The sequence below is a fragment of the Apiospora aurea genome (genome assembly GCF_038362705.1).
Source record: "Apiospora aurea strain CBS 24483 chromosome Unknown utg000003l_segment0_segment0, whole genome shotgun sequence".
In the NCBI taxonomy this organism is placed as follows: domain Eukaryota; kingdom Fungi; phylum Ascomycota; class Sordariomycetes; order Amphisphaeriales; family Apiosporaceae; genus Apiospora; species Apiospora aurea.
This window is the reverse complement of record NW_027117390.1, coordinates 2950910-2975205: the sequence shown is the minus strand read 5'-3', so window position 1 is coordinate 2975205 and position 24296 is coordinate 2950910. Positions and strand designations below refer to the sequence as shown.

Genomic DNA, 24296 nt, shown 5'->3' with positions numbered 1-24296 from the left:
GTGCGAGTCCCAAAGGTACTGACCTGCTTTAGCATGGCCATCATGGAGGGGGATGCCAGTCCGACACACATGATCTGCCCCCCAACTTGGTGCCTATCGCCGACGCAGCGAAAACATGACGGTCGTCTCCGTATTTGAAAAGGAAGCGCCGTGGTTTCTAGTCGATGCTTTAAGACCCCAAATCCCCAAATAATTCGTCAAGGCCTGACCACGCTCTGGCTCTGTCCTCGGGAGAGCCGTCCATCGTTATCCACGTGGCGTTCGAGAGGCAGCTGAGAATTTGGTAAGACTCATCCCCTACCGTCAAGTCGGAGCTGAGGGCGTGCGTAAGCTAATGTACTCAAACACCGAATAGGAAAAGACAGTCAGGACTTGATTCTTATCACAAGACGCGTCGCCGCCGTCGTTCCAACATCCCAAGTTGGTGCCAGGGGAAGGTCACCGCTGTGACATCTCATCGTTCTTCTACAACGCCTATTGCCCTTGGCAAGCCGTCGGGTCCGACCGTGTACCGACAGAGTGGCAACTTGCCGCCGCGTACAGACAGTAATCCCCAACGCTGAAGGCAGCAACCACGGCCTGACTAGCTTCAACCACTCGAAGTACCCTCGGAACGCACCAGATAGCCCGCCGTGACAATACCAATGCTTGCTCCGATGAAAGTGACTGTAGCGAAGAGCGCAGAGGCACTATGGGCGACGACTTCATCGTTACCCCTGGCCTTTGGTAAACAAGTGAAGGGGCGGAATCTTCGCTTACTCCCCTTGACGTTCCTCAGTGGCACAGCTTCTGGCGCGCCATCTGTAAGCGTGAACATACCTAGCACGTATATGCATCCTCATTGCTGACTTTGCCAAGGCACCAACCATGGCCTCGAAGCTGGCCCAAGTCGCCGAGGCTGAGTCAGTCCTCGGCCAAACGAGAAGTGGGTCGCTTGGCCAAAGACAGACGACAACGCTTGCTGACCAGACTGCTATAGCTGAGCTCAATGGCTTGATGGCTGAAGGTAGCTCTCTCCTGTCACTTATCGGCGTCACACCGACCACCCTGAGATCGGTTGGAGTTATTGTCGCACTAGTCGCCATCGTAGCTCTAGGGAAAGCCGCTTGCTTCCCCTCTGCACGCATCGATACCTCAGTCGGGGATGCGGTACAGCGCACAACCCATATCGAGCACGATATAGTCTCTCACAGTAGCGTCATGTCTCGCAACAAAGACCTCCTGCTTTTGGACAGCTCCGTGGGACTCAGCGACTCGGATGAGGAGATCGACGCTCTCGATAAGCTTTTCCATGACTTTTCCCCGTTGCCTGGCCTCAATCACGGTGCAGGTTCGCATCTCACCGCCGATCATGTCCAGAACCATGATGTTCATCTGACTGGGTCCCAATTCGGTCTCGATGGCCTTCCGAATATGGAAAGAAGCGTCCACATGCCTTCTTCTGGCTGCTCCGGGGCGGCGTCCTCCCGCGGATCCTCTCACGCGGAACTCGGTGGAGGACTTCAACCCGCGCAACTTGACGAGATCCGTAGGATAACTGAGAGCTACCACAACATCGACTTCGAGTATACTTGCAACGAGCCAAGAGACGACGACCGTGTCTCAGTAGCGAGCATGGCCGTTCTCATCGACCGGGACGAGTCGCAACGCTTCCATTAGGAGATCCTATCGGTAGTCTCATACTGGTTCCCAAGCATGCCAGGGGTATTGGATGAAGATCTTGCGATGTTTGAGGGTTTGAAGAACTATGGAGAGAAAACATTAGAAAACGTCAAATAATAGATTTCGACTCAATAGATGCCACCTTTTGAAAACAATAATGCTCCAAAGATAAGATTTTATTTTGCACTTGCGTTGCAGACGAGATGTAGAAAAGCATGGCTGACGAGAGCACCCCATATCCGGTTAATCATTTACCATACAGAGATGCAAGGACTTGATTCCCTGATATACGATGTGCCGAGACATTTGACGTGGTCACCGAAGCAAGACCCGATTGGGGGCAAGGGGCTGGCTGACCGTTGGAGTCATGTGGGGGCAGCCCAACGGGATACTTGCCGACGATTGGTTCTGATTGGTATATCGCAGGCGTATTACAACGAGGCCTAACTTGAGACCCCCGCGGGGCTTAACGTCTTGTGGTACCGAAGGAAAAGGACCTGGCATTGAATGGTCCACGTCAGAGGCGACGCCCCTTTATCAAGGGCGGAAATTCAAAACCGAAAGACATGTCTCAAAGGGGGACTTTGCATCAGACCAATAGAAGCCTGCCATTATCTCAACAATGTCTACTTATCCTAAACCAACTGAGCCATTCATGTATGTATGCATACGATTATCTCAACACCCGGAGACGCCGAGCACCAAACTGCCAAAGGTCCCGAAAGCGTATTTGAAAAACATGGAACTTGATAGTGGCAGAGGTGTAGTTACTCCAAAAGGGGAACCTGCCGAGCACTTATGTAAACATTTCGGAAAGTACACAAATGAGCATCTAAGTCCTTCGTCATAGGCTGTCCGTGTTCGACAACTGAAACTACGCTTTCAAGTCCTGTACGAACATATACGTGTACTGAAGGGAGGTCGGTGGTCCACTGACGCCGTGGTACACCAACTGTGTCAACACATCAGTCAACGCAGTTGAGTCCATGTGGGTTAGATAGAGGCACTGACAGAAATCCATTATCTCAGATACGTCAGCAGCGGCCCCAGAGTTAGCTCACTAGGCCACGCCTTGATGTTTCCTTAAGACTCGCATCAATATGGTAACGGATATTCCAAGGCCCGCTCAGTACATGATTGAAGGTTGGTAGTACGCCTTGCCCGACAAACTTGGTGTGTGTTGTATTACAGCTCACACACCACAAGGCATCTCACTTCTATGCTAACCCGAGTAAACGTTTCTCTTCCTTCCTCGTTCAATTCGAAGGAGCCATGGGCACATTGTGAGTGACGTAGGCCTTTCGCGCCCGCATTCCCGTTGCTGTCGAAACACTGAAACATCAGCACGTCCGTGGGGGTCATGGCACTCCAGTACCAGAAGTCCTGGCCCTCCCTGTACTTGACAGCCAAGGTCTCCCCGATATAGTCGGGGTAGATCTGCCGTACCGGGACCACGTCGTCCTCGGCAAGGGTACGGGAGTCCGCAAACGCAAGCGGATGGTCACGAACCAACCCCAGCGGCTTCTAGACGTTGGTGATGCGGAATCGCTTTTGCCCACTTGAAACCTTTTCCCAATCCTGTTTGTTTAAGTGCCTGCGTGCGCGCCCCAGCGCCCCTTTTGGCGACTGGTCGATATGGACCTTTTTTACATGGTTCGCTGGCAACTTGGTAGAGCGAGCGCGGCGGACAGTGTAGTCGAAGAAGACCACCTTTTCGGCGCCTTCCACATGTCTCATGATGAGATCCTCTACAAATGGTAGATAACTCGCCTCAGTATCTACGCTCTGGTCAAAATCGATGCCGTCATCAGTCCCCTTGGGATACGAATTAGGCATAACTGCGAAAGAGCCGACGTCAAGATCGAACTCGCTCTCAAGGCCCTCGAAAATCCTTGATGCAGGTTTTCACTGGGTCGTGCTTATAGTTTCTGATCCCTGGTTCGTGGTTGGTTTCGGCGATATATGTAGGAGCCTTTCCACCGTCTGGCTCACTGTAGAAGTGAAGGGTACGAACGAGGCGGCCCGCGGCGCAAGGCCGAGCAGTTCCTTCCATGATTTCAACTCTTCTCGTTTGGAAAAAGTTGCCGAGAAACCGTGGTGGACTGTATGTAGAAAGGGTGAAGACTTTGCAGCAGTTTGGTAGCTTAGGGGAACGTAGTTTTGGAAGTTAGCCTTCGGCAATCGAAGCAGTCTTGGGGATGTCGAAAATTGTCGTGGAATTTGAAAGTGATAGTTCAACTTACCCACGGTGCGAGAGACATTTGCACAATTTTAACTTCGACAGGATGGAGACAAATTCTGATTGATCATGGCCAGACTGTATATTCACGTTTATCAGCTATGCAAAGTTACGCAAACCCTTGGTAGAACGTGTCACCCGATAGACGTTTTTGGCCGTGATAAGAAATGCCCCGCCAGATATTTGCAACAGGCAATCCCGCACAGCTTTCATCGCCCTTCTCCCACTTGTTGCAAAATCCAGACTACAGGACATATTCCGGAATCAAGATGTCTGCCACGCGACACACCCAGCTGTCCTACCATGAACGGTCACTTCATCATCCCCACCCCGTGGCGAAGCGCCTCTTTGAGGTAGCCGAGCAGAAGAAGACGAACCTGGTCATCTCCGCAGACTTCACCAACACCGAGGCACTCCTCGCCTGGGCCAACAGTAAGCACAGTCAATCATTCACACCGATACTGTATTATGAGCTAATGCATCATCACCCGAGCTTGGCCCGTAAATTGCCGTCTTCAAGACGCACATCGACATGATCGCCGACTTCTCGGACGAGACCGTCACCGGCCTCAAGTACTTGGCCGAAATGCACGACTTCCTCATCTTCGAGGACCGGAAACTCGTCGACATCGGCAACACCGTCCAGAAGCAGTACCACGGCGGCGCGCTGCGCCTCTCGGAGTGGGCCGACCTCGTCAACCTCAGCATCCTGAGCGGCGACGGCATGGTCGAGGCCCTGGACCAGACCATCACCGCCCCCGACTTCCCCTACAAGGGCGAGCGCGCCCTCCTGCTGCTGGCCGAGATGACCACCAAGGGCAGCCGAGCCGTCGGTCCCTACACCGAGCAGTGCGTCGAATTGGCGCCCGCCTACCCCGACTCGGTGATCGGGTTTGTCGCGACGCGCGCCCTCACGTCTCCCGCGATGGGGGCTGGGGACATGGTCGTGTTCAGCACCGGTATCAACCTGTCCGCGGAGGGCGACGCGCTCGGTCAGCAGTACCAGACACCCCAGTCGGCCATCGCGCGCTGCGCCGACTTCGTGATCGTCGGACGCGGCATCTATGCGGCTGATGATCCGGTTGCGGCGGCGAAGGCTTACAGAGCTGCTGGATGGGAGGCTTATGTACAACGAACACGGCAGGGAGATAACGCTCCCACCGCATGAGGTCACCCAAGTAGCTGGCTTCCAAAAGAGCTTCAATTACTACAACAACGAGAGCTATAAGTAGATTGTTTAAGACCCGTTTATATGAAACGATGATAAAATTGTACAATAGCATATAATAGGGCCAAAATATGGCGGGAGAAACCTGTTCCCATCAAAGGAATACCCTAAAAAGCGATACAAAAAATAGTCGCAACGTTGTCATCTGACACCTGTCGTTTCATAGTTCCGTGGCTGGACACAAGTCATGTCGGATGAACAGAGTTCGAAGAAGCATCGAGTAGTACCGAGTCTAAGACCAGTGGCGTAAAGTGAGGCGCAAAGCACCGTCAAATCATCACGCCTCCGTTCGAGTTCCCCTGACTTCTGTTTCGTTAGACTTTGGTTGCTCAGTGGGTACACGAGTTTGAGTGCTCTTTCTATCTCTCTTCCGTGCGTCTTTGGCTTTGAACGGCCTCATGCTGTCGCTGTCCGGATTCAAGATAGAGGCCAAGGGGCCATGAAATAGGTTGGCGCCGGTGTCTGGGGTGTCTGGAAGCCGCGACTTTAAGTTCTCTACAAGCACGGTCAGTAAAACATTTCTCCTAAATAGTAAATTCCTTTATTGGAGGACCCACCCCAAAGACGGCGCGTCAGGTCTATCGTGTTGTATCCAATAACTCTCACAAGCCATACGAAAAGGCAATATGGCAGCAGGACAAGCGCAGGCACGATGCTAACGCCGGTCATCAAGGTCCACTTGTCCTGATTCATGGCGTTGTAGGCCAGGGCGACGCGGTGGGCGGGCATCTCGACCAACACGTACATTAGCCAAAACCGTATGTACCAGATCGTTCTCTGTCTCCGAGGACCGGCATCTGCCGCGTGGTTGCCGGAATTGTCCGGGGCGGCAATTTGGCCTTCTTCTCGTTTCCTGCTGCTTTTGGCCAGATAGCTGCGTTTCAACGCCGTTTCGGAGAGACGGGGGAGTTTCCGCGATATCCCGTTGGTGGTCAGCGCCAATCCCGTCAGGACGAGCGCGACGGTCGCCACGATGGCCATGCTCCCTACCAGCTGCCCGTCCGGCACCTCGCTCATGCTGAATATGCTCGCCGCGAAGCCCAGGGGCAGGAAGACGACTGTCACGTACGTAAAAAAGCGGATGTTCTCGTCGCTGCGCAGGCTGAGGTCGTTGCGGATCTGGTCCTGCCGGCTGACGAGGAGGTCCTTGAGCACCGTGATGTCCGCCTTGAGCCGGCGCAGGTCCCGCACCTTGCTGTTGCTGGACCCGAGCCGCTTCTTGATCTCGCCGCTGTACTTGCGCTCGTCCCGCCGGGTCCAGCGCGGCCTCTCCGCGCCGCGGTCCCGTTCCCGCGAATCCCACTTGGCTACCTCCGTCGCGATGTGCTCCAAGCGGTCTTCGACGACCTGCAGCGTCTCCTGGCACTTTTGCCAGTGCTCGCTCGACGAGAAGTAGTCCCCGCTGTCCAGCGCCACCATGGAGAACACCTCGCCACTCACGCCGAGCTCCCTCCTCACTCTGTTGTATATCTCCCTGGTGCTGTTGACCACTTTGGTCACGATCCTCTCGAACAGGTACAGCTCGAGCACCTTGCGCTGTTTCCATTCTCGGTTCTTTGACGACATGGAGCTCGAGCTGTCAAACGGCAAGTCCCACGTCTTCTCCGAGCCATCGGACGGAACGTACTCGATAAAGTGGCAGGTCCAGTACCGATCAAAGAAGTCCCCAAAGAACCTAAATCCCATCGAGGCCTTGGTAAGATCACACGGGGTCTTGCTTGGAAAGGGCTCCCTAAATGGCTTTGTCATGCCGGGCGGCTGGCTCTTGCCTGTCTCGAGGACCTGATAGAAGCTTATATGTAGCTCTGTTTCCCACGTGTTTAGGTGTGGCGTCGTGTCATCAAAGAAATGCAGCTCGTAGTTGGAGTGTCGGTCAAAGAACAGAGTCATCGGATCCCGCTCGACTGGTGGGCTACCCAAGACACAGACGAGGGCCGTGGTTTGGCTGGCATCTGGGAGCCAGATGAATCGTTTCTTGGCCTTTTTTGGTGTGCGAGGTGTCTTGAGGACTTCGTGCCACAGGTCGTTGTTCGGGATTCTGATCCCAGAGAGGATACTATGGCGACCCTGCGCTTTTGGGACTCGCCCTTGAGAGAGCTTCTTGGTCGTATCCACAACAAAGGCCCCGCCGCAGTCGTCAAAGCTTACGTCGTCCGGTAGTTTGAATGACTTCGCGAAAGCCTCCTTGTTTGATGGATGCACGCCGAGTTGTTGAGGTACACTATCCTGAGGTGCTTTCCCCGCTAACGGGACATCGTCGTGAGGTGATAGAAGGTTGTCCATGTATCGTCTAATTTCCTGGAGCATCCACGACATGTTGGCAACCTGCTGTGATATATCATTGCGGAGTTCTTTATATAGAAACCTTTGGCCCAAAAGAATGCGAGCGAACATAGCGTCGTCGTCGCCCAAAATCGCCGCAACTCGTTCGTGAAGAGCAGGAAGGTTCAGCCCCACGAATACAAACACATCGATATACCGCTTGATGATAGACCTGAGCGCTGCTCCCAGTCCAGTATCTTTCAAAAGGGCTTCTAAGACTTGGATCCGAGGGTCGTCGGGAGCAGGAAGTTTCTCAGAGGACGAATCCGGGGCTGGGCGGGATGAGGAATTGGTTAAAGTGCGTATCGAGTACCAACGACGCTTAGACTTGGAAGGTAACTGAACAGGCGAATCTTGGGGAGGGCCTTCCGTCCCAGTCGGATGTGAAGAAAGTGTCGCGTCCTTGTCCTCGGGTTTCAAATCATCCCACCTTCCGCTTGCACGGAGTACAGCTATGACTGATTCCTTTGCGGCCCCAAGCTGTGGGCCAGTTGCCCTTTCTGTAGGCCCGGGGTCCTTGTAGATGGCCAGAACGATTTGGGCAATAAGTCGGCTATTCGACAACCCATATGACAGGCTATCGCATAACTCCATTCGGAGTTCTTCGTCATTCCGAATTATATCGAGAATGATTGGCGGTTGGAGTAACAGCGTCTTCGCCAACTGTTCACTCAGATTCAAATCTTCAAGAAGGTAAGCCATCATGAGTAAATTGGCATCGGATCCAGCGGATATGGATTTGTCCTCGAGGAAGGCAGGGTAGTTGTACAACCACTCTTCCCCCACCTCGACAATATTAGTCGAGTCCAACAAGTGGTAGAATGGTTGTCGTTTTTTGTAAACTGCCGGCTTCCCAAGCGGCCTGAGCAAAGGCCGTGGTATACCTGCAGTCCATTGATGGTTAGGTGACATCATTTTCCCCTGCAAGCCAACAAATTCTTGCCATTTTTCAATGTCTGGTATCTCCATATTTCCTCGGACAGGGGTAGCGTTAAGCATGGCGTCAGGGTTTTGACTCTTTTGAGTTTCTTCGCTGGGAATAGTGGTGATTTGGGAAGAGTAAGCCAGAAGAATATATGGTATCTCAAAGGTACAGTGGAGATGAAAGTCACGATCTTCCTCTCTGAAGAAGCAGATAGGTTTCTTCGTGGTCGCGTCCAGTTGTCCGGCAAAGAGTCCATTTGGACTAGAGCTTTCCAATAACGTCGTGAGTGATCTCTTGAGCAGATCCTGGGGAGTTCGTTTGTTTAGACTGTATCCTCTGCATCCCATAAGGACCGCGAGGGCATAGCGTAAAGAATTGTCCCACTGCTCCTCGTGGTTCTCGTCATGGCGACTCTGTGACTCGATGGTATTGGCCCATAAATCGCGAGTAGGGGGGGCTCGTCCAAGGGAAACCCCCATTCAAGCGCGTGGAAGAGGACAGTATCACGGGCGTGGAGCAGGAATCTGGTCTCCCGACAGGATCGAGTGACTGCCAGCATCCTTGTTCCGAAAATATCGTCATTTGGTGTGGTGAAGTGGCGTAATATCTCTCGTTGAACCTCACGGTGGGAGAAGATAGTTGCCGGTTCCTTGGACGCCTCATTGTTCTTGAGATAAGCCGACATGTCCGCGTGGCCAGTCGCTTTGAGAGCCCGCCATATCCACACGTGGTCATCCAAGCGAAATGTGGGTAGACTTTCGCAGGCATGAGCCCAAGCGAAGGACTTGCGATGTTCTTTCTCCTTCAGCTCCGCCATCCAGTTGCAGGTCGCATCTTGGATTGAGCTCCTGGCAGTGGCTCCAAATTCTCCATCCAGCTTGGAATAGTCTTCAACTTTGATGATTTGAAACGCCGTATCAAGAAGACTGTCTTTGGGCAGCCACGTTAGACTATTGCTGCCATCAATTGACTTGCCGCTCACCCAGTAATTGGGCCCGAATCCCTTGTCGAGGGCCCCGTCTGCTGCTGTACGAAGCCAGTGGATATGGCCTTGACAGATTGTTTCGATTCTATGCGAGAGGTGCTGTATGTAGGGATCCTCCTCGTGAGTATAATTACGAAGGCGACGGAGTATTTCGACCAGGAATGTGAAAGCAAAGCTATACGAGCGTAAGTTACACGTCTTTGCCTGGTGTACTCGACTTGATATATATGGCGAGAGAGGTTACTCACAAGCTGGAGGATCCGGACACCCGATGGAACGATACATCTCCGCAAGTCAAGGCAACCGGGACGAGTCGACCTTCTGTCAACTGTGCCTCCCGACTTTCTGGTAAAGTTGTCTCGGGCATCCCACTCCGAATCGTGCGAGGAGTTAGTGGGATTGAACAATTGGAGAGAATGTGTTCCAGATGCCTGTGGACGACAAATTCGATATGTTCGGATGCGTCCTGCGGCGTTGCCGGCAACGATCGGGGTTGTGCTCTGCTACTGTCTATCCTGGTAATGTCGTAAAGCCGCAACGTGTCTGGGCATGGAATCTCCCCAGATAAAATTGTGCTGACGTCCATAGCATCTGCGGGTATGATGAAGCTGTCCCAAGTGTGGAACTGCCATTTTGGTACAAGCGCCATCTTGTATGCAATCACAATCTCGGTAGAACAGTCCGCTTCCAACGTTATATCCCAGATTTGACCAGGTGTTTCAGCGGTTATGGTGCTGGCTTGGGAACTGGCCGGAGGTGCCTCTGGTGGTACTTTCCATTGAATGAGGTTTCCGTCTTGCATGATTGATGCAACAACTGCAATCGAGTCCTCCCAACCCTTCTGGCCTGATTCGTTGGTGGTCCTAGGCTCTTGTGGATCAAGCTCGCGTACAAAGACCCAACTGTATCGGTGAGGCCCAAACACTTGCTTGTACTTTACATAAAGTGAATAATAGGCATCGACGTGATCAAGGTCTCGAATATCCAGGGCATCGTCGCCCGACGGTAGTCGACATTGCAGATGGATACTCTCTTGGCCGGAGTAGCGAAGTTGAGTTTGTTGCAAGATCAGGCCATCGTGGGCCACCCACTGAGTCGTAGTCTCGACCGTCGACTTGTTGTCTTCAATCTTGTCGGATGCCGTAAATCTCGGCCATCTGTAGTTCACCCACTGCAGTTCCGGACGCTCGCTGGGGGGTAGGATTCGCCTTGGTCCGTCTGTAGATTCTGATGACACTTGGTAGACCTGGAGGCCGTAGTGCGTTTCGAAGTTATCTCCCCCCTCTGCCCAATCCTGCAACTGTTTTGTCCGAGATGTCACCCAATACGGCTCATCACTAGCTCGTCGGTCGGCGGTGAACATGCCGGACTGGCCGCAACCAGTATAGGTCCCGAACTGAATCAAGTCCCCGTAGGCGCCAACCAGCGCTGTTGTACCCTCATCGCCGAATGCGCACCAGGTCTCGGGGTTGGGTGCATCTTTCCATGAATAGCCCTTGGACTCGAAGCTGGAGCGACTGGTCAAGGTCAACAGGCCTTGGAACTCTGCAGAGGTCTCTTCGGGGACGTCCTCCTTCCTCCATGGCAAATAGGCATTAGGAGCAGATTCGCTCATTATACTGATCAATTGAAGCTTTGAGCAAGTGATTATGCCAGTGGTGACGATGCTGACAGTGAGTCACATAAATTGAGGGGAAATCATAGTAGGAATCGGAGAATTGGGTGGCTGGTTTGACAAGAGGCTGGTCAGCTGAGGGTGAGAAACAGTTTCCGCCCCCAAATGCAACACCACCAGACTCCCCATAGTGAATCTACAACGCTAGCATTAATCAGCGAGAGCGGGGTTGTCTTAATCTTTGCCAGATCCCATTGGTTCTACGGCGTGCGTAGAATCAATACATGAAGATGACTGCCCACATGTGCATAGGAGTAAATCAAGTCCTCCAATCTGGCTTTACCCGTCGGTATGGCATGTCGCCTGATACCAACTGGCGCAGATATGGACCTGCTTATTGCTGGACATACCCTCGGGGCTTCGCTTATTCCGTGTAACGTCCCGGATGTAGTAGAGTGCGCGATGCATGCATCGCGGGTATCTACTCCCTAAAGCTCTCTCTCGCATAGTGTACTAATTTATTTCATGAGGGCCTATGGCACCAACATTTTGCACATCCTTTCTCGTCAGATAATCAAGCAATATCACCACCGCTGACTTGAACCAGACCGGTGCTTGCATCAAACTTTAAGGATACACCTTGAAAGGACGGGCGTCTAGTTACCACCCCCTGGTACAGTGTTGTCCAGTCACATGGCATTGCCGTCTGTATCCACGGCAAAAAGTGCAACGCCTTGGATGATATATGCCGTTCCAAGACCCAACTTTCTCCAGAATTTGTTCGCATAGGAAACATATCACCTGCGACGACGGATAGCATCAAAATGGTCAAGGTTCGATGGGCCGCCAGCGCATAAGGAAATATTTCTCGGATTCGGTCTGGGCTCCTTTTCATTTTGTCTGCATATGAATCGGTAGCCAACAAGGTTATCCGCCTGGCGATCATTTGTCGCACGGCAGAGAGCGTCAGATGGTTCATAAAGTGCTATCTAAAGGAAAGAAAGAAAGGACAAAAGAGAAAGGTACTACGGTGCTAATAAATACACAAATGAAATGTCTAGCGTAGCGCGCTAGGCGCGTCAAGGAGCGACCCCCTGTCTCCATCCTACTGCGACATCATTACTATTTACGAACGTAGGGGGGGCAGGTCTTGGAGCTGTATATAACCCCTCGCATTACCTGGCATTGAAGCCTACGAACAAATGGGAAATTGGATGCTGTACGGAGTACTACAGAAGGATAACAGTGACAGCGCCAAGTTATGACACCAAGTATGATGACCATGCAAGTAAAGTGAGATTCCCTCTTGTCACCACAACAGTCCCGGAAACTTGTAGGACCAGCGAAATAAGATTCAGACTATCCAATCCATCCGGACCCACGACCTCCCAGATGTCCTAAGATCAAAGGGACCAGTTTCAAAACTCGGGTGAATTTTGCCGGTGCAGACATTACAGACGTACGTATAAATGCCCGACTTCCAGCACACTCCTGGCATCGTTCTTCATCGTCATCCCCATACGAAGACACATATAGTCAGTCTCTACCTTCATTTCGTCGTCACTCGTCAGCTTGTTTTACTTGACATCTTCATTGGACCTTCCTTCTCCCGGTAGTTCAAGCCGAGCCGATCTACTCATTCGTCTACAATCATACGACAATGGTTTCTGCTCACTTTCTCCTCGCTACGGCCTTCACCTGGTCGCACGCATGGGCCACACCCACTATCACGAACATCAAGAGAGAGTTTATATTAGGGTGGTGCGATAGAATCACCAGTTTCGACGTCGTAAGGCCATGCATAGAGATCAATGCGACCCCGGCATATGGTGAGCCTTGGGCCAACGATTACTCTGTAGAGTGGTTCCGCGCACGTTGTACGTCACCTGCCTCATCTTTCTACTATTACCCCTTTTCTTTCGATGAATCGCTTTCACTGGACCTTATCAGGTTGCGGGGTTCTTTTCTCATTGCCATCGTGACTAACTAGGGTTCTCCGAATCACAGGTGAGGCTCATGGCGGCCGTTTCCTGGACCCCTGAGATGGGATGCGAGTCTAGATATACCTTGTCGGAGGCGCAGTTTACAGGATAGGGGTTCGGCGGTTTGAGATGGAGCCAAGTTTTAGTTCTAGGTATCAGGTTAATGTACCTTTATGTCTTTGTCTTCTTTTTGCGTCATTGCAATTTGGGGTGTTGTTAGAATATGGCTCGGGGGTTGATTGGGTTGCTACCGAGATGCATACTAGATCGTAGTTGATGTTTATCCACAAGTAACTACAGCTATCAGATCAATAGCCAAGGAGCACCCAAGATCGCATATCGCATCAATCCCCCCAAGTCCGACAATGTTTGACGACGATACTAAAGCAATGCGTCAAGGGCAGTGCTTGTTGATTTTGGTCTGCGGATATTTGAACAAGCCGGGCACTCCTTTAAATTTCAGTATATACCAAATGGACTGGTTCGCAGACATATCCAGATAGGTGATGCCTTTTCCCCCTTGCAAAGCTTGCTCGACCAGGGCTTACTCGTCGCCTCCCCATTCAGCCCCCCGGAAACAAAGTGGATTTAGCAGCTTATGGACCAATAGCGCTTCCTCCAACAAGCTTTTCCCTCTTTGCTTTTTCCTTTCCCAATCCAGCCACATCCATATCAACCCGACTCAAGCACCTGCAGATGACAAGCAGCAACAAACCTACACAATGAGCACCCCCCAACCCCCCGTCAAGATCACCACCTGCCCCCTCCCCGCCCGGGGCCGGCTATTCTGGGGCCCCATCATCAGCGGCGTCGTCATGTACGCCTCGGCGCGCCCCGGCCTGATCGCGCCAGGGTCCTGGCTGTACGAAATCGCGCTTGCGGGTAGCCCGACCGCCTTCGACGCGGCGTGGTGGGTCCAGAAGGGGCTCTTCTATTTCCTGTTCGGCGCGCACGCCATCGAGACTGTCGCGTTCGCGGCAGGCCCGCTGAGGGAGCATGGCGTCCCGCTGTTCGGCCTGGCTTGGTTTCAGTGGATGATTGGGTGCTTCGTGGGAGGCATCTTTGCGACGAAGCATTTTGAGAATGTGGTGCGGGCGAAGGAGCGTGGGCGTCAGTGAGCAGCGGTTGAGGGTGGGAGGTCCGGCTTGGTATTGGTGTTGCTTAAAAGCACGCGATGACCCATGTTCACGGCGTATTGCAGCACTGTCTCTAAATTTCAAGGCATCCACTCAGGGCAACAGGATCGAGTAATCAGCATGATGTTCGCGTGTTCTTGTGAGGTCTTCCTTAACCTTGGGCTTGGACATATTGACATCCACATGCCGTGACACCTGGCCGGATTTGAACGCCTATCGCCATCCGTGCATAGGTCCTCGCTTGTTCAACGAATGAGGCATCGAAGGGATCCCTCGACCCCGCAGACCTTCACCATGCCGCGCCTGGATCAATCCTCAAGTTACATCATCATCTGAGACACGGTTCTTTTACAGCCGTCAATACATCGAACATGTCGCACGGCAACAGTCCGGTCAAGACCGAGTCGGAGTGGGATCCGAGTAGGTGTGTTGGTCAGGGAATTGCGTCAGTGACCGGGCAAGGCACGCCTCCCGGACTGGAAAAGATGAAGCCCTTTGAGCCTCGCGACTTCCATCTCGAAGACTATCCCGACATTGACCCCAGATATCTCAGCCTTAACATCGTCTCGTCGGTGGCGCTTCCACCTAGCCAGAGCGGCATACCGCAAGAGGCCTGGTTGCCAGTCGAGTGGTATCGTGAGTCCGGTGGCTCTTCCGTCATCGAGCCAAACTCGGTGACAGAAGACAACAGTCGGACTTATCACGGGTACAAGGAGGGCAAATACTTCCTTCCCAACGACGCAGTAAGTATGTACAAGTGCGAAAAAGGAGACATACAAGTAACTAATAAAACTCCGCAGGCGGAACAGGACCGGCTTGACCTTGATCACTATTCTAGCAGGATCATGCTACAGGACAGGCTCTATCTCGCGCCCATTCGGTCGCCCAAACGGGTCTTGGATCTCGCCACCGGCACGGGCATCTGGCCGATGAAATTTGGTGTGTAACCGAGCATAAAGATGACGGGCGATGTGGTAATGACAATAGCAACAGCCCAGGAACATCCAGGCTGCCATGTGATCGGGACGGACTTGAGCAAATACAGCCAGAACATCCACCGGCGAATCTGCAGTTCATCCGGGACGACGCCGAGGAGCCCTGGGAGTTTGGGCCCGAGAAGCTTAACTTCATACACGCCAGATACGCTTGCACCTGCTTCGACAACCCCAAGGCCGTGATGCAGCAGGCGTTTGAGAACCTCAAGCCTGGAGGTTGGATCGAGTATTGTGACTCCACAGTGGATGTTCTGTCGATGGACGGGAGCAGTCGAGGTATCACTAATCCCTAGATTCCCTTCGTCGTTGTAGCTGAGGACAAACCCTGATAGTGACCTCAGGCACCACCTTGGAACATTGGGGCGAACTGATGATGACGGGGGCTCAGACCACAGGTCGCGACTTTCGTGTCAGCAGACATTACAAGCAATGGCTCGAAGAGGTCGGCTGTAAGAGCACACTGTCACCGATGCACGATTCCATTCTCAACATATTCGACTTTCTGCGCATAGACTAACTATCATGGTTCTGCCCCGCCACACTTAGTCATCGACGTCGTTGAGCGAAAGATAGCCGGCGCCGTCGGCCCCTGGTGCAAGAGCGCCCGCCTCAAGCAGATGGGCGGCGTGACGGCGCGCGCCCTCTACGACAACGTCACCGGCATGTCCTACGAGCTCTTCCGGAACGCCGGCTTCACGCCGGAGCAGATCGACGAGTTGGCCGCGCGGTTCCGGGCTGACCTCTTGAATTCGGCTATACACGCCTACTTTCCGGTGTAAGTGCATTGAAACTCTAAACGGAGCCCTACGCGATGCGTTGAGATGCTGATGGCGGTGTTGAAACTACAGTTGGGTCGTGTATGGTCGGAAGCCGGAGTAGGTGGCTACCTCTACATGAGATATGACGGTATAACGTATGTAGTGACTAGATGATGCTTACCGATTGCATCACGCACGAGCATTAAGTGTATGTAATTCTGAAGCTGGCCATAGGGGCAGGTCTAGATTCGCTGGAGATGGGAGGGTGGCGGTTCGGTTCGTGAGCCCCTCGTTGCCTCGCCCCTAGCTGACGCATATCATAAGCTACTGTAGTGGTTTCAGAGCAATTCGTAATCTTCCATAGCTCCAACGTGAGGACCACAATTCATCACGGCTGAGAAATTGCTCCCTATGTCAGCATTATGTCGTGTAAGGGGTGAGAGGAGCTGGTTCCCAACTTACAGGTCCGCTGTCTCCCACGTCAGTCTTGATGACAGGGCCTTGCCCGCTCACGGCCAGGACCCCTCCCAAGTCTTCGAGGCCCAGTTCGGCTTTCACGCGCTCGTATGCCGCCATGTCCTGATTTTCATACCTCCTGACCACGTCTATATGAAGGTCGGCTATCTTCGAGTCGGCGGTAAAGTCGACATTGGGCCGGATGGATGTGGAAAACAGCCGCGTTCCCGAGGCCTCATCGTCTGCCGCGACATCCAGGAGCCCAGTGCGGTCTGTTCCGATGGAGACGCTGATTCGTGGCACGCCGCGGGGGAGCCGGGGGGATGGGAAACTCAAACAGGCCGGCGAAGTAGTTGTCCTTGGCCATGGGTCGTTCCCCCACGACGACCTTGAGCTTGAAGGTCGATTGGTTGTCGAGCGCCGTGGTAAAACCCCTGGTTTTTCGGGTGGGTACGGAGGTGTCGCGTGTGAGCACCTTGACCGCCAGACCTCCTGCGGTCTCGATGCCCAGAGATAGACTGTTGTAATCGACCACCGGAGGGCAATTGCTCGTCCCTTCTTCTCCAGACAGCACGCCAGCCTCGATAGCAGCACCCAAAGCGATGGCCTCTTCGGGTTTGATGCCTCGCGCAGGCTTCGTGCCGAAGAAATCCCCGATAGCTCTTTGGATGTACGGGATATAGGAGGAACCCCCAACGGGAACAGCATGGGTGACATCTTCCCTTTGGGCTCCAGCGTTGCTAAGCACGCGGCTTGTAGGCTCCAATATTTGGTGGAACAGGTCAAGGTTCAGCTCCTCAAACTTGGCCCTGGTCAGTGTTTCCGAAAGGTTCTTGCCTTGGAAAAAGTCCGGGATCTCGATGTGAGTGGTCATGGTCTTGGACAAGGCTCTCTTGGCTCCCTCGACTGCATATGTTAGACGGTTCATAGCTTTATGGTCGTGGGTGATATCAACCGAAGCTTTCGTGTTGAAATTCGTAGTCAGGTAATCGATGATGCGTCGATTAAAGTCATTGCCACCAACGTGGAGAGTGTCATGGGCCAGAATCTCATAGATGCCGTCCTCAACTGTAAGCAGAGTGGTATCTGTTGTCCTGGCACCGATATCGTAGACCACAATCGTGAGCTCGGTTTCCCCAATCCTTTCCAGTCCGTAGGCGATACAAGCAGCTGTCGGCTCGTTGAGAATGCCCAAGACATTGAGTTTGGCAATTGCACCGGCGTCTTTGACGGCTTGTCTTTGCTTGTCGTCAAAGTAAGCGGGGACCGTGATGATGGCATGGGTGACGTCCTGGTGCAGGTAGGACTCGGCGATATTTCGCATCTCGCGGATAATGACAGCAGTGACTTCGTCAGGGGTAACTTGCTGGACGTTACCGGACGGCAGCTCGACCTCGAAAACCGGCTTGCCGGCCTGGTCGATGACTTTGTAAGGAAAGCGGCTCAAACCAGTCTGGACTTGGCTATCGTTGAAATTCCGGCCAAGAAAGAGTCTGCAAGAGCCCCAAGGGGTCAGCCTTGTCTCTGTCAGGGTGGCATCCCAGATTGATCGTTACCTTGAGTTAAACACAGTATTACTAGGGCTGGCAGCTGCATAGGCAGCGTCGACGATCCGGGGCCCGTCGTCGGTGTAGGCTACGTAACAGTGAGTCGTGGTGTGTCCTTGAGCGTTGGCCAGAACCTCGGTATTCCCCTTCTGCATAACACCGACGGAGGCATATGTGCCGCCTAGTTTCTGCCGTTTCGTCGTTAGTTGTCGACAGACTAACGCCCCCCAGGGAAGAGACAAGGAAATCGATGGGCAATTGACTTACGATACCAATGATATTGCCGTACCCGTTAGGGTCGTCGACCTCGGCCGACGCCAGCGGGGAAAAGAGAAGACAGGCCCCGGCAATCAAGGCTATTATGAAGGCCCTCAGCCTCAGCGGCGTGATTTGCAGCATAGGGTAGATAGTGAGGCTGTGCTGGGGGATGATGTTGCTTCAAGATGGCTGCTTGTATGGGCAGGATGAAGCAGTCGATCCGATGATGGTTCTAGCGGCCCTCTAAATAGTAGCGACTCAACGCCGCGTCAGGTAGCGAGAAAACGGCACTCGGACATGGTGTTCTTCTAGTTCCAATGCTGTGGCCAGCTTGCCGGAGTTGAGAAATCATACCTGAGCCATCCACTACAGGCCCTCAGTAGCCTCTTGGCAGGTGGGTTTGGCCCGTAGTGGCCGAAGATGGATGCCTGGAGACTGGATCCACCTGCGAAGAAGACAGCCGAGCGATGACTCAATCAGCAGCAGTCAAGCGACAGAGAAGACTCGTGATGCGCTGTCAGTGCAAAGACCGGAATGACATGGAGAAGCGGCCGTCAAGATGAAAGCCAATCAAGGTAGCGTGCGTTGTTCGATCGGGCGTGTCGTGCAGTATACTGTTTTCTGCCGATGCGACGGGCAGAAGCTCTGTTTGGTGTGCATCAACGGCTCTCGGTAGTGTAAGTAATTCATTATACCCAATTTGGAACACACCGGCAATTGCGTTCTGTACGAGGTATATACACAAGCAATGACCGACTAGTTATCTTGGCTACAGAATCCTGTCGAGAGTCAGTTGAAGAAGTAGGTAGATTAATGGGCTGACTGCTACAGCACACATCGGGGAAAGAGTCCAGTCTTTTACACGCATCCGTGATTGTGTATCTGGGTCGATATTTCGCTATTCCAACAAGTCCCCAGTCCTCTACTCCACGGGCCAAATCGCAGTGAAACAATCTCTCAGCTCCTGGACAAGCTGCGACGACTCTTCCAGCGCAGCAAAATGCCCTCCCTGATCATGTTCTAGACTGAGTTAGCACATCCAGGATAGGGAGATAGTATCATCGCAGAAGGAATTTGAGCATACCTCGAAACCACCGACAGTTCCCCGTCGTCGCCGCCGCCCGCTGACTGACGGGCGCAACATCGTACCGAAAGCTCGACACCCCAAACGGCGCCCGAATCGCGTTCTCCGGCCGCGCGTTGAACTTTGCATAGTCCTCGTGCCGCACGTTGTTGGTGTAGCAGAGCGCCGACGTCATGATGCTGGGCGCGGTGAAGAAGTAGAGGCACAGGGTCGTGCACACATCCTCCACGAAGTCCCGGTTGCCTTCGTCGTCGAGGTCGTGGTACTTGGGGTCCACGATCTCGTAGTACTTCTCCCCCCACCCACGCCAGCAGCCCCAGCGGGCTGTCCGACAGCGCGAGCCCGATGGTCTGCGGCCGCGTCCGCATCTCGACGGCGTAGCCCATGTGCGCCTCGTGGCGCGGGGTGCCCAGCCACCAGTCCGTCATGCCTTGCGCCTTGTGTTCGCGCTCCGTCCACTCCCCTCCTCGGGGACGGGCGGTGCCGACGGACACATGTTGGTGTGCGCCGCCTTGCAGGAACCTTGGTAGTTGGCGCCGAGCTCCCGCACCACCCAGTGGCCCCAGTCGCCGCCCTGGACGGCATAGCGCGCGTACCCCAGCCGCCTCATCAGCACGTCGAAGACGCGTGCCGTGTCCTGGAGCGTCCAGTCCCGCCTCCGCGGGCCCGCGGACCAGGTGAACCCGGGGATCGAGGCCGCGACAACGTGGAAGGCCTGATCCCGGTCGGTTTCGGGGTCGCTGAGCGGGCCGATGACGCGCGAGAACTCGTACCAGCTGCCGGGCCAGCCATGCACCAGGAGCAGCGGGATGGCGGAGTGTTGCTGCTTCTTCGCGGGCTGATGCACAAAGTGGACGCGCAGGTCTTCGATGGTGGTGGTGTAGTGCTTCCACCGACAGATGCGTCGTTGCGCCGCGTCCCAATCGAAGCCGTCCCGCCATTTGGCGAAGAGCTGGTGGACCCAGTCCAGGGGCGGGCCGTAGTCGTCGCCGGCGTCGGGCACGACGGGCGTCCCCGGGAGACGTGTGTCTCGCAGTTTGCGCCAGAGACGCTCGACCTCCTCCTTGGGGATGGTCGGGTCAAATTCTTTGACCTCTGTTGATGTCATGTTGGGATATGCGGTCAAGGGGCTTTTTGGTAGAAGGTCCAACTTTACTGAGCAGCAGGAGTGTGAAAGGGTAAACCTTTACGTAATCTCGAATTAGTGAACCCAGGTATCGGAAGAGGCGGTCTCGAATGCGTCGCGACATCATAGCGGCAGAATTATGTTCCCCTCTAAGACATGACGGCGTCGACTATGTCATCCCTACGTCAGCCCGTCTGTGCCGTGCCGTCTATCCATACCAACTTTAACCATTAGGTCCATTCTTAATTCAACGTCGGCCAAACAGGTTTGCCTGGGCATCCAGAGTGATCACCTTTCCAATATTGATTCAATATGATATATACATATATAACCACGTGCTCTAACGAGAGACTAGAGGAAATAAGAATTGATTCTTTGCCATTGATGCTACTGAAGAAAAGACAAGACAGAGACATTTCCAATACTCCAACTCCTCGCCCTTTTTTTCCACAGGGAAGAAAAGATAACATGTATCCCAAGAATATTTACATGCACCTATATCAGCTTCCGTTCCTCGGAGTAACCGTGACCCAGAAGTCCGTCATCAACCAAAACGCCGCGCTATGCATCTTCTTTATGGGCGCTGTCGGATCAAGGATGGTGAAGTCGTATCTTCTCAGCAACTACAAAGGGTCAGCACCTCACCACTGGTAACGGCCAGGACAGCACACGTACCTCTGGCAGCACCTTGTTGATCTCCATGATCGCGATGCCTCGGCCAAGACACTTATACTTGCCATACCCGAAGAGGATCTCGAGGCACTCCGACATGTCCTCAAGCTGTTCCTTTCCCGCCTCAAGCCAGCGCTCGGGCCGGAAGGCGTGCGCATCGGGCCCCCAGTACCCTTGGCTCCGTAGGATGCCCCAGCCGTCAATGCCGACCTCAGTACCGCCCGGCAGGAAGTGGCCCGCGACCGTGTCGCCCTCGGCCGGCACGGACTTGGCAAGCAGCGGCGTCAGCGACGGGAAGACGCGGAGGCCCTCGCGGATGACGGCCTGCAGGTACGGCAGCCGCTTCGCCTCGGCGTCACGGATCGGCGTCGTGAGGGCGCCGGTCCTCGCGGCGCCGTCGAGCTCGGCCAGCAGCATGTTGTAGACGCGCGGGGCGGTGAGGATGTAGAGCAGGGTCATGCGGATCGCGACGGCGACGGAGTCGGTACCGGCCACGCTGCGTCGTTGTTAGAGACTGGCCATGCTAGAATGGATCCGGTTAGGTCGACTTACACTTGCACCAGCGCCTCTCCGGTCGCTTCTTCCTTGTTGGCGCCGTGCTTGAGGAACATGGCGATCATATCACGGCGCGCCTCTGCGCCAGGCCCGAAGCGCTCATCGATACTATCTTGGGCAAACCTAAAGTGTCGCAATACCAACGTCAGTACTTGGCAATATTTCCAAAAGTAAAAGACGTCTTACTTGATGAAGCGTCCAAGCCCCGCCGGATCCCTCGGCTTTGGCAACAGCTCGGACATGGGCCAAGTCTGGACCAGCTTGGACAGGATAGGCAGAGTGGCGGCAGTGGATGCAATAGGGAAGAAGCCCTCGTTCCACTTTACCCAATCATAGATGTCTTTGCCGTCGTCCAGGAACCCAAAGGGCTTGCCATAGCACATGTCGCCCACGATGTCGATGGAAAGCAGCTGCGACAAGACGGCGAAATCCATCGGCTGGTAGGCGCCATTGGTGGAGAGATACTTGCGATCGACGAGGTCGATAAGGCGAGATAGCTGGCGGTCGATTGCTTCTTCCTAATCATTCAAGCGGACGTGTTAGTTAGTCCCCGTAAATTGGACGTAGTTGGGGGCCGCTTTTGTGTCCAACCAACAGTCTGTCTGTCTGCGGATCGAGTGGAGACTTGGAGAGGCGACTTTTTCTGTTTCTGTTTCTGGTTCTTACCACCAGGTTGCTGGCCGAATAGCCAGGGCCGATCTTGGTCCGCAGGGCTGCATGCTTTTCCTCATCCACCATGCAAAAGGAGTGGTCCTTGCCCTTCTGAAAGCGGAAAGTCCCATACCACGGGCCCTTCCGATAAGGCGACTTGAGGGCCTCCATGCGCTGGGCATGCCGGAAGTATGTGGTGATGACCGTGTTGGGTCCAATCCGCACCAGGGAGCCTTTTTTGGTAATCTTGGAGTTAGTTGGGTCCGTTCATTGCATCACACCCTTCAGGTCCTACCTATACGAAAAGAAAAAGCAAAAGAATAAACGAAAAAGGCAACTCACCATATCGGCTGGTGAGCTCGTTCAGATTGGAATGCGAGTGGCCGCTCAGGTTGACGCGCAGTAACGGCAGCGAGGACAGGGAGTTGAAGAAGGGACCGGGAACATGGCTGAGCCTGCGCCAGCTCCAGAGAGCTTGTGCTGTGTAACCAATGAGGAGCAGCAACAAAAGGTCCCAGGCGAAGGATCCTGTGCTCACTGCCCCATAAACGCTGGCAACAGCTTTGGCCATGGTATGGTCGATCGAGTCGGAGTCGGTCTGTCGTCTGCGTTGGTCTTGGGGGGATAGGTGAGAGAGATGCAGAGTCATGGTCAAGAAAACGAGGAATGTCAGAAAATAAGGAGAGGGCAACCTTGGCCGTCCATTTCGATCCGGGGGCTTCTGCATGGGCCTCTTTTCTCTTTGTTCCTGTTCGTCCTGCCCCGGGGAGCACATGTGCAGTCGCATTTGCTTACTCCCCCCCCATGCGCCGCGCGCTATCGTCAGCGAGCCCGCCACCAACGGCGTCGCATCGGGGAGGGTTACATGGATCGAGATAGCGTGGGCCGGCATGTAACCCCGCCTCTGCGCCGCAGACTCCAGCCCACTCTCTTAGATCTATAAACAGGTCTGTAACCTGCTAACGTCGGTGTTTGCGTCTTCCAGCAAGCCACCAGGCAGCTACGCAAGCATGATACACAGCCAGCTAGCGGCGAGAGAAAAGGGGAAAGCAGCTTGATCATGATGAAGGAGGAAGCACGAACGCAATGAAAGGCCACGGCGAATGGCCTTCTGTTTCCGGACTGCCGGGCATGCGTGGTGCGGTGCTAGTTCTTCAGCTCTGGCGCAGTTCTGTCACTAAATGAGGAGCACGAACAAGTTTTGTCCATGCCACATGCTGTTGGGCGGGTAGCCGAGACCCCTGCTCCCGGACCCCCTGTCCAGCCCACAGATAGCCACACCGTTCCCCACGATTGGACTGGGGATGAGTGGAATGGGTGGTCTGACCCCGGCCCATTTTCTCTACTTGTAACGGAGAAGCATGAAGGAAAGAGAAAAGGGAGCCGAGATTGCGCTGCTGATTGGCCACGGCCAATCGATCTTGGGGTTAGTGCTATGCGGCACTCAGGGAATCTTGGGACTGAAAAAATCCCATCTTTCAAAGCATGAGCCCGGAAAAGAAATACCCAATAAGGGCCAAAAATAACGTTGGGGCTGCATGGATTGTGTAACCTGTCATATGTGACCAGCCGGTTTGGGGCGTGGTCGGGGGATTTGGCGCCCTACGCCTACAACCTACAGTGCCCCTGTTGAGGAGCGGGAATATGATGACTTGCCACGACGTTAGTTTCTTTCTTCCATTCATCACCATGAGGAGAGATGTTTGGTATATTTGGAAGTGAGTTATCGACTTTCCCGAGCTTCCGAGCTGATCAAATGCAACGATCTTGGGTTTGCGACGCATCACTGTCGTTTCAACGGGTGGCAGTCATTTCCTTGTCACTCTGCGTTTCCCAGCCATGCATGCCAATACGGACCTAAATCGAGGTCTTCAGCTAGTGCTTCCACGCACTCATACCTGCGCGCCTGCAGCTCGATGGGGCTGTACAAGAGAGAATCTGCAAGGGCGGACGTCCAAATCTTGCTGCAGCCGTTGGAGATGAGGGAGACGATCCTGTCCAGTTCTAGGCCAACAGGCAACACCTCGCCCCTGGCACACGCGGCAGGTCAATGCAATCCAGTCCTTTATTGATAAAGTGACTGTGCGGAGAGAGAGAGAG

The 24296-nt window shown here is 53.9% G+C and overlaps 9 protein-coding genes across 9 annotated transcripts; 4 read left to right on the top strand and 5 right to left on the bottom strand.

Moving 5' to 3' along the window:
- Positions 1–691: 691 nt before the first annotated feature.
- PG986_004792 (uncharacterized protein) lies at positions 692–1659 on the top strand (the record flags this gene model as incomplete). The annotated part of the gene is made up of 3 exons (XM_066841014.1): positions 692–726; positions 779–803; positions 859–1659. 3 exons carry the CDS (start codon positions 692–694, stop codon positions 1657–1659), a joined length of 861 nt encoding a protein of 286 aa, XP_066703641.1.
- A 2511-nt stretch (positions 1660–4170) lies between these two features.
- On the top strand, positions 4171–5069 carry PG986_004791 (orotidine 5'-phosphate decarboxylase; the record flags this gene model as incomplete). The annotated part of the gene is made up of 2 exons (XM_066841013.1): positions 4171–4326; positions 4422–5069. The coding sequence occupies 2 exons, from the start codon at positions 4171–4173 to the stop codon at positions 5067–5069; spliced, it is 804 nt and encodes a 267-aa protein (XP_066703640.1).
- A 567-nt stretch (positions 5070–5636) lies between these two features.
- PG986_004790 (uncharacterized protein) lies at positions 5637–7445 on the bottom strand (the record flags this gene model as incomplete). The annotated part of the gene is made up of 1 exon (XM_066841012.1): positions 5637–7445. The coding sequence occupies one exon, from the start codon at positions 7443–7445 to the stop codon at positions 5637–5639; it is 1809 nt and encodes a 602-aa protein (XP_066703639.1).
- A 2160-nt stretch (positions 7446–9605) lies between these two features.
- Positions 9606–10976, bottom strand: PG986_004789 (Mg2+ transporter protein CorA-like/Zinc transport protein ZntB; the record flags this gene model as incomplete). Its single annotated transcript, XM_066841011.1, has 1 exon — positions 9606–10976. The coding sequence occupies one exon, from the start codon at positions 10974–10976 to the stop codon at positions 9606–9608; it is 1371 nt and encodes a 456-aa protein (XP_066703638.1).
- Positions 10977–13680: 2704 nt separating this feature from the next.
- On the top strand, positions 13681–14076 carry PG986_004788 (uncharacterized protein; the record flags this gene model as incomplete). Its single annotated transcript, XM_066841010.1, has 1 exon — positions 13681–14076. The coding sequence occupies one exon, from the start codon at positions 13681–13683 to the stop codon at positions 14074–14076; it is 396 nt and encodes a 131-aa protein (XP_066703637.1).
- A 389-nt stretch (positions 14077–14465) lies between these two features.
- On the top strand, positions 14466–15968 carry PG986_004787 (S-adenosyl-L-methionine-dependent methyltransferase; the record flags this gene model as incomplete). The annotated part of the gene is made up of 6 exons (XM_066841009.1): positions 14466–14837; positions 14895–15033; positions 15054–15365; positions 15431–15538; positions 15636–15864; positions 15938–15968. 6 exons carry the CDS (start codon positions 14466–14468, stop codon positions 15966–15968), a joined length of 1191 nt encoding a protein of 396 aa, XP_066703636.1.
- Positions 15969–16235: 267 nt separating this feature from the next.
- PG986_004786 (hsp70-like protein) lies at positions 16236–18249 on the bottom strand (the record flags this gene model as incomplete). Its single annotated transcript, XM_066841008.1, is given in 5 exon segments — positions 16236–16256; positions 16310–16575; positions 16592–17796; positions 17860–18038; positions 18118–18249. The coding sequence occupies 5 exon segments, from the start codon at positions 18247–18249 to the stop codon at positions 16236–16238; spliced, it is 1803 nt and encodes a 600-aa protein (XP_066703635.1).
- Positions 18250–19030: 781 nt separating this feature from the next.
- PG986_004785 (alpha/beta-hydrolase) lies at positions 19031–20300 on the bottom strand (the record flags this gene model as incomplete). Its single annotated transcript, XM_066841007.1, has 3 exons — positions 19031–19128; positions 19193–19516; positions 19685–20300. The coding sequence occupies 3 exons, from the start codon at positions 20298–20300 to the stop codon at positions 19031–19033; spliced, it is 1038 nt and encodes a 345-aa protein (XP_066703634.1).
- A 518-nt stretch (positions 20301–20818) lies between these two features.
- On the bottom strand, positions 20819–22845 carry PG986_004784 (cytochrome P450; the record flags this gene model as incomplete). The annotated part of the gene is made up of 6 exons (XM_066841006.1): positions 20819–20941; positions 20994–21486; positions 21543–21668; positions 21732–22063; positions 22212–22429; positions 22539–22845. The coding sequence occupies 6 exons, from the start codon at positions 22843–22845 to the stop codon at positions 20819–20821; spliced, it is 1599 nt and encodes a 532-aa protein (XP_066703633.1).
- Positions 22846–24296: the final 1451 nt, after the last annotated feature.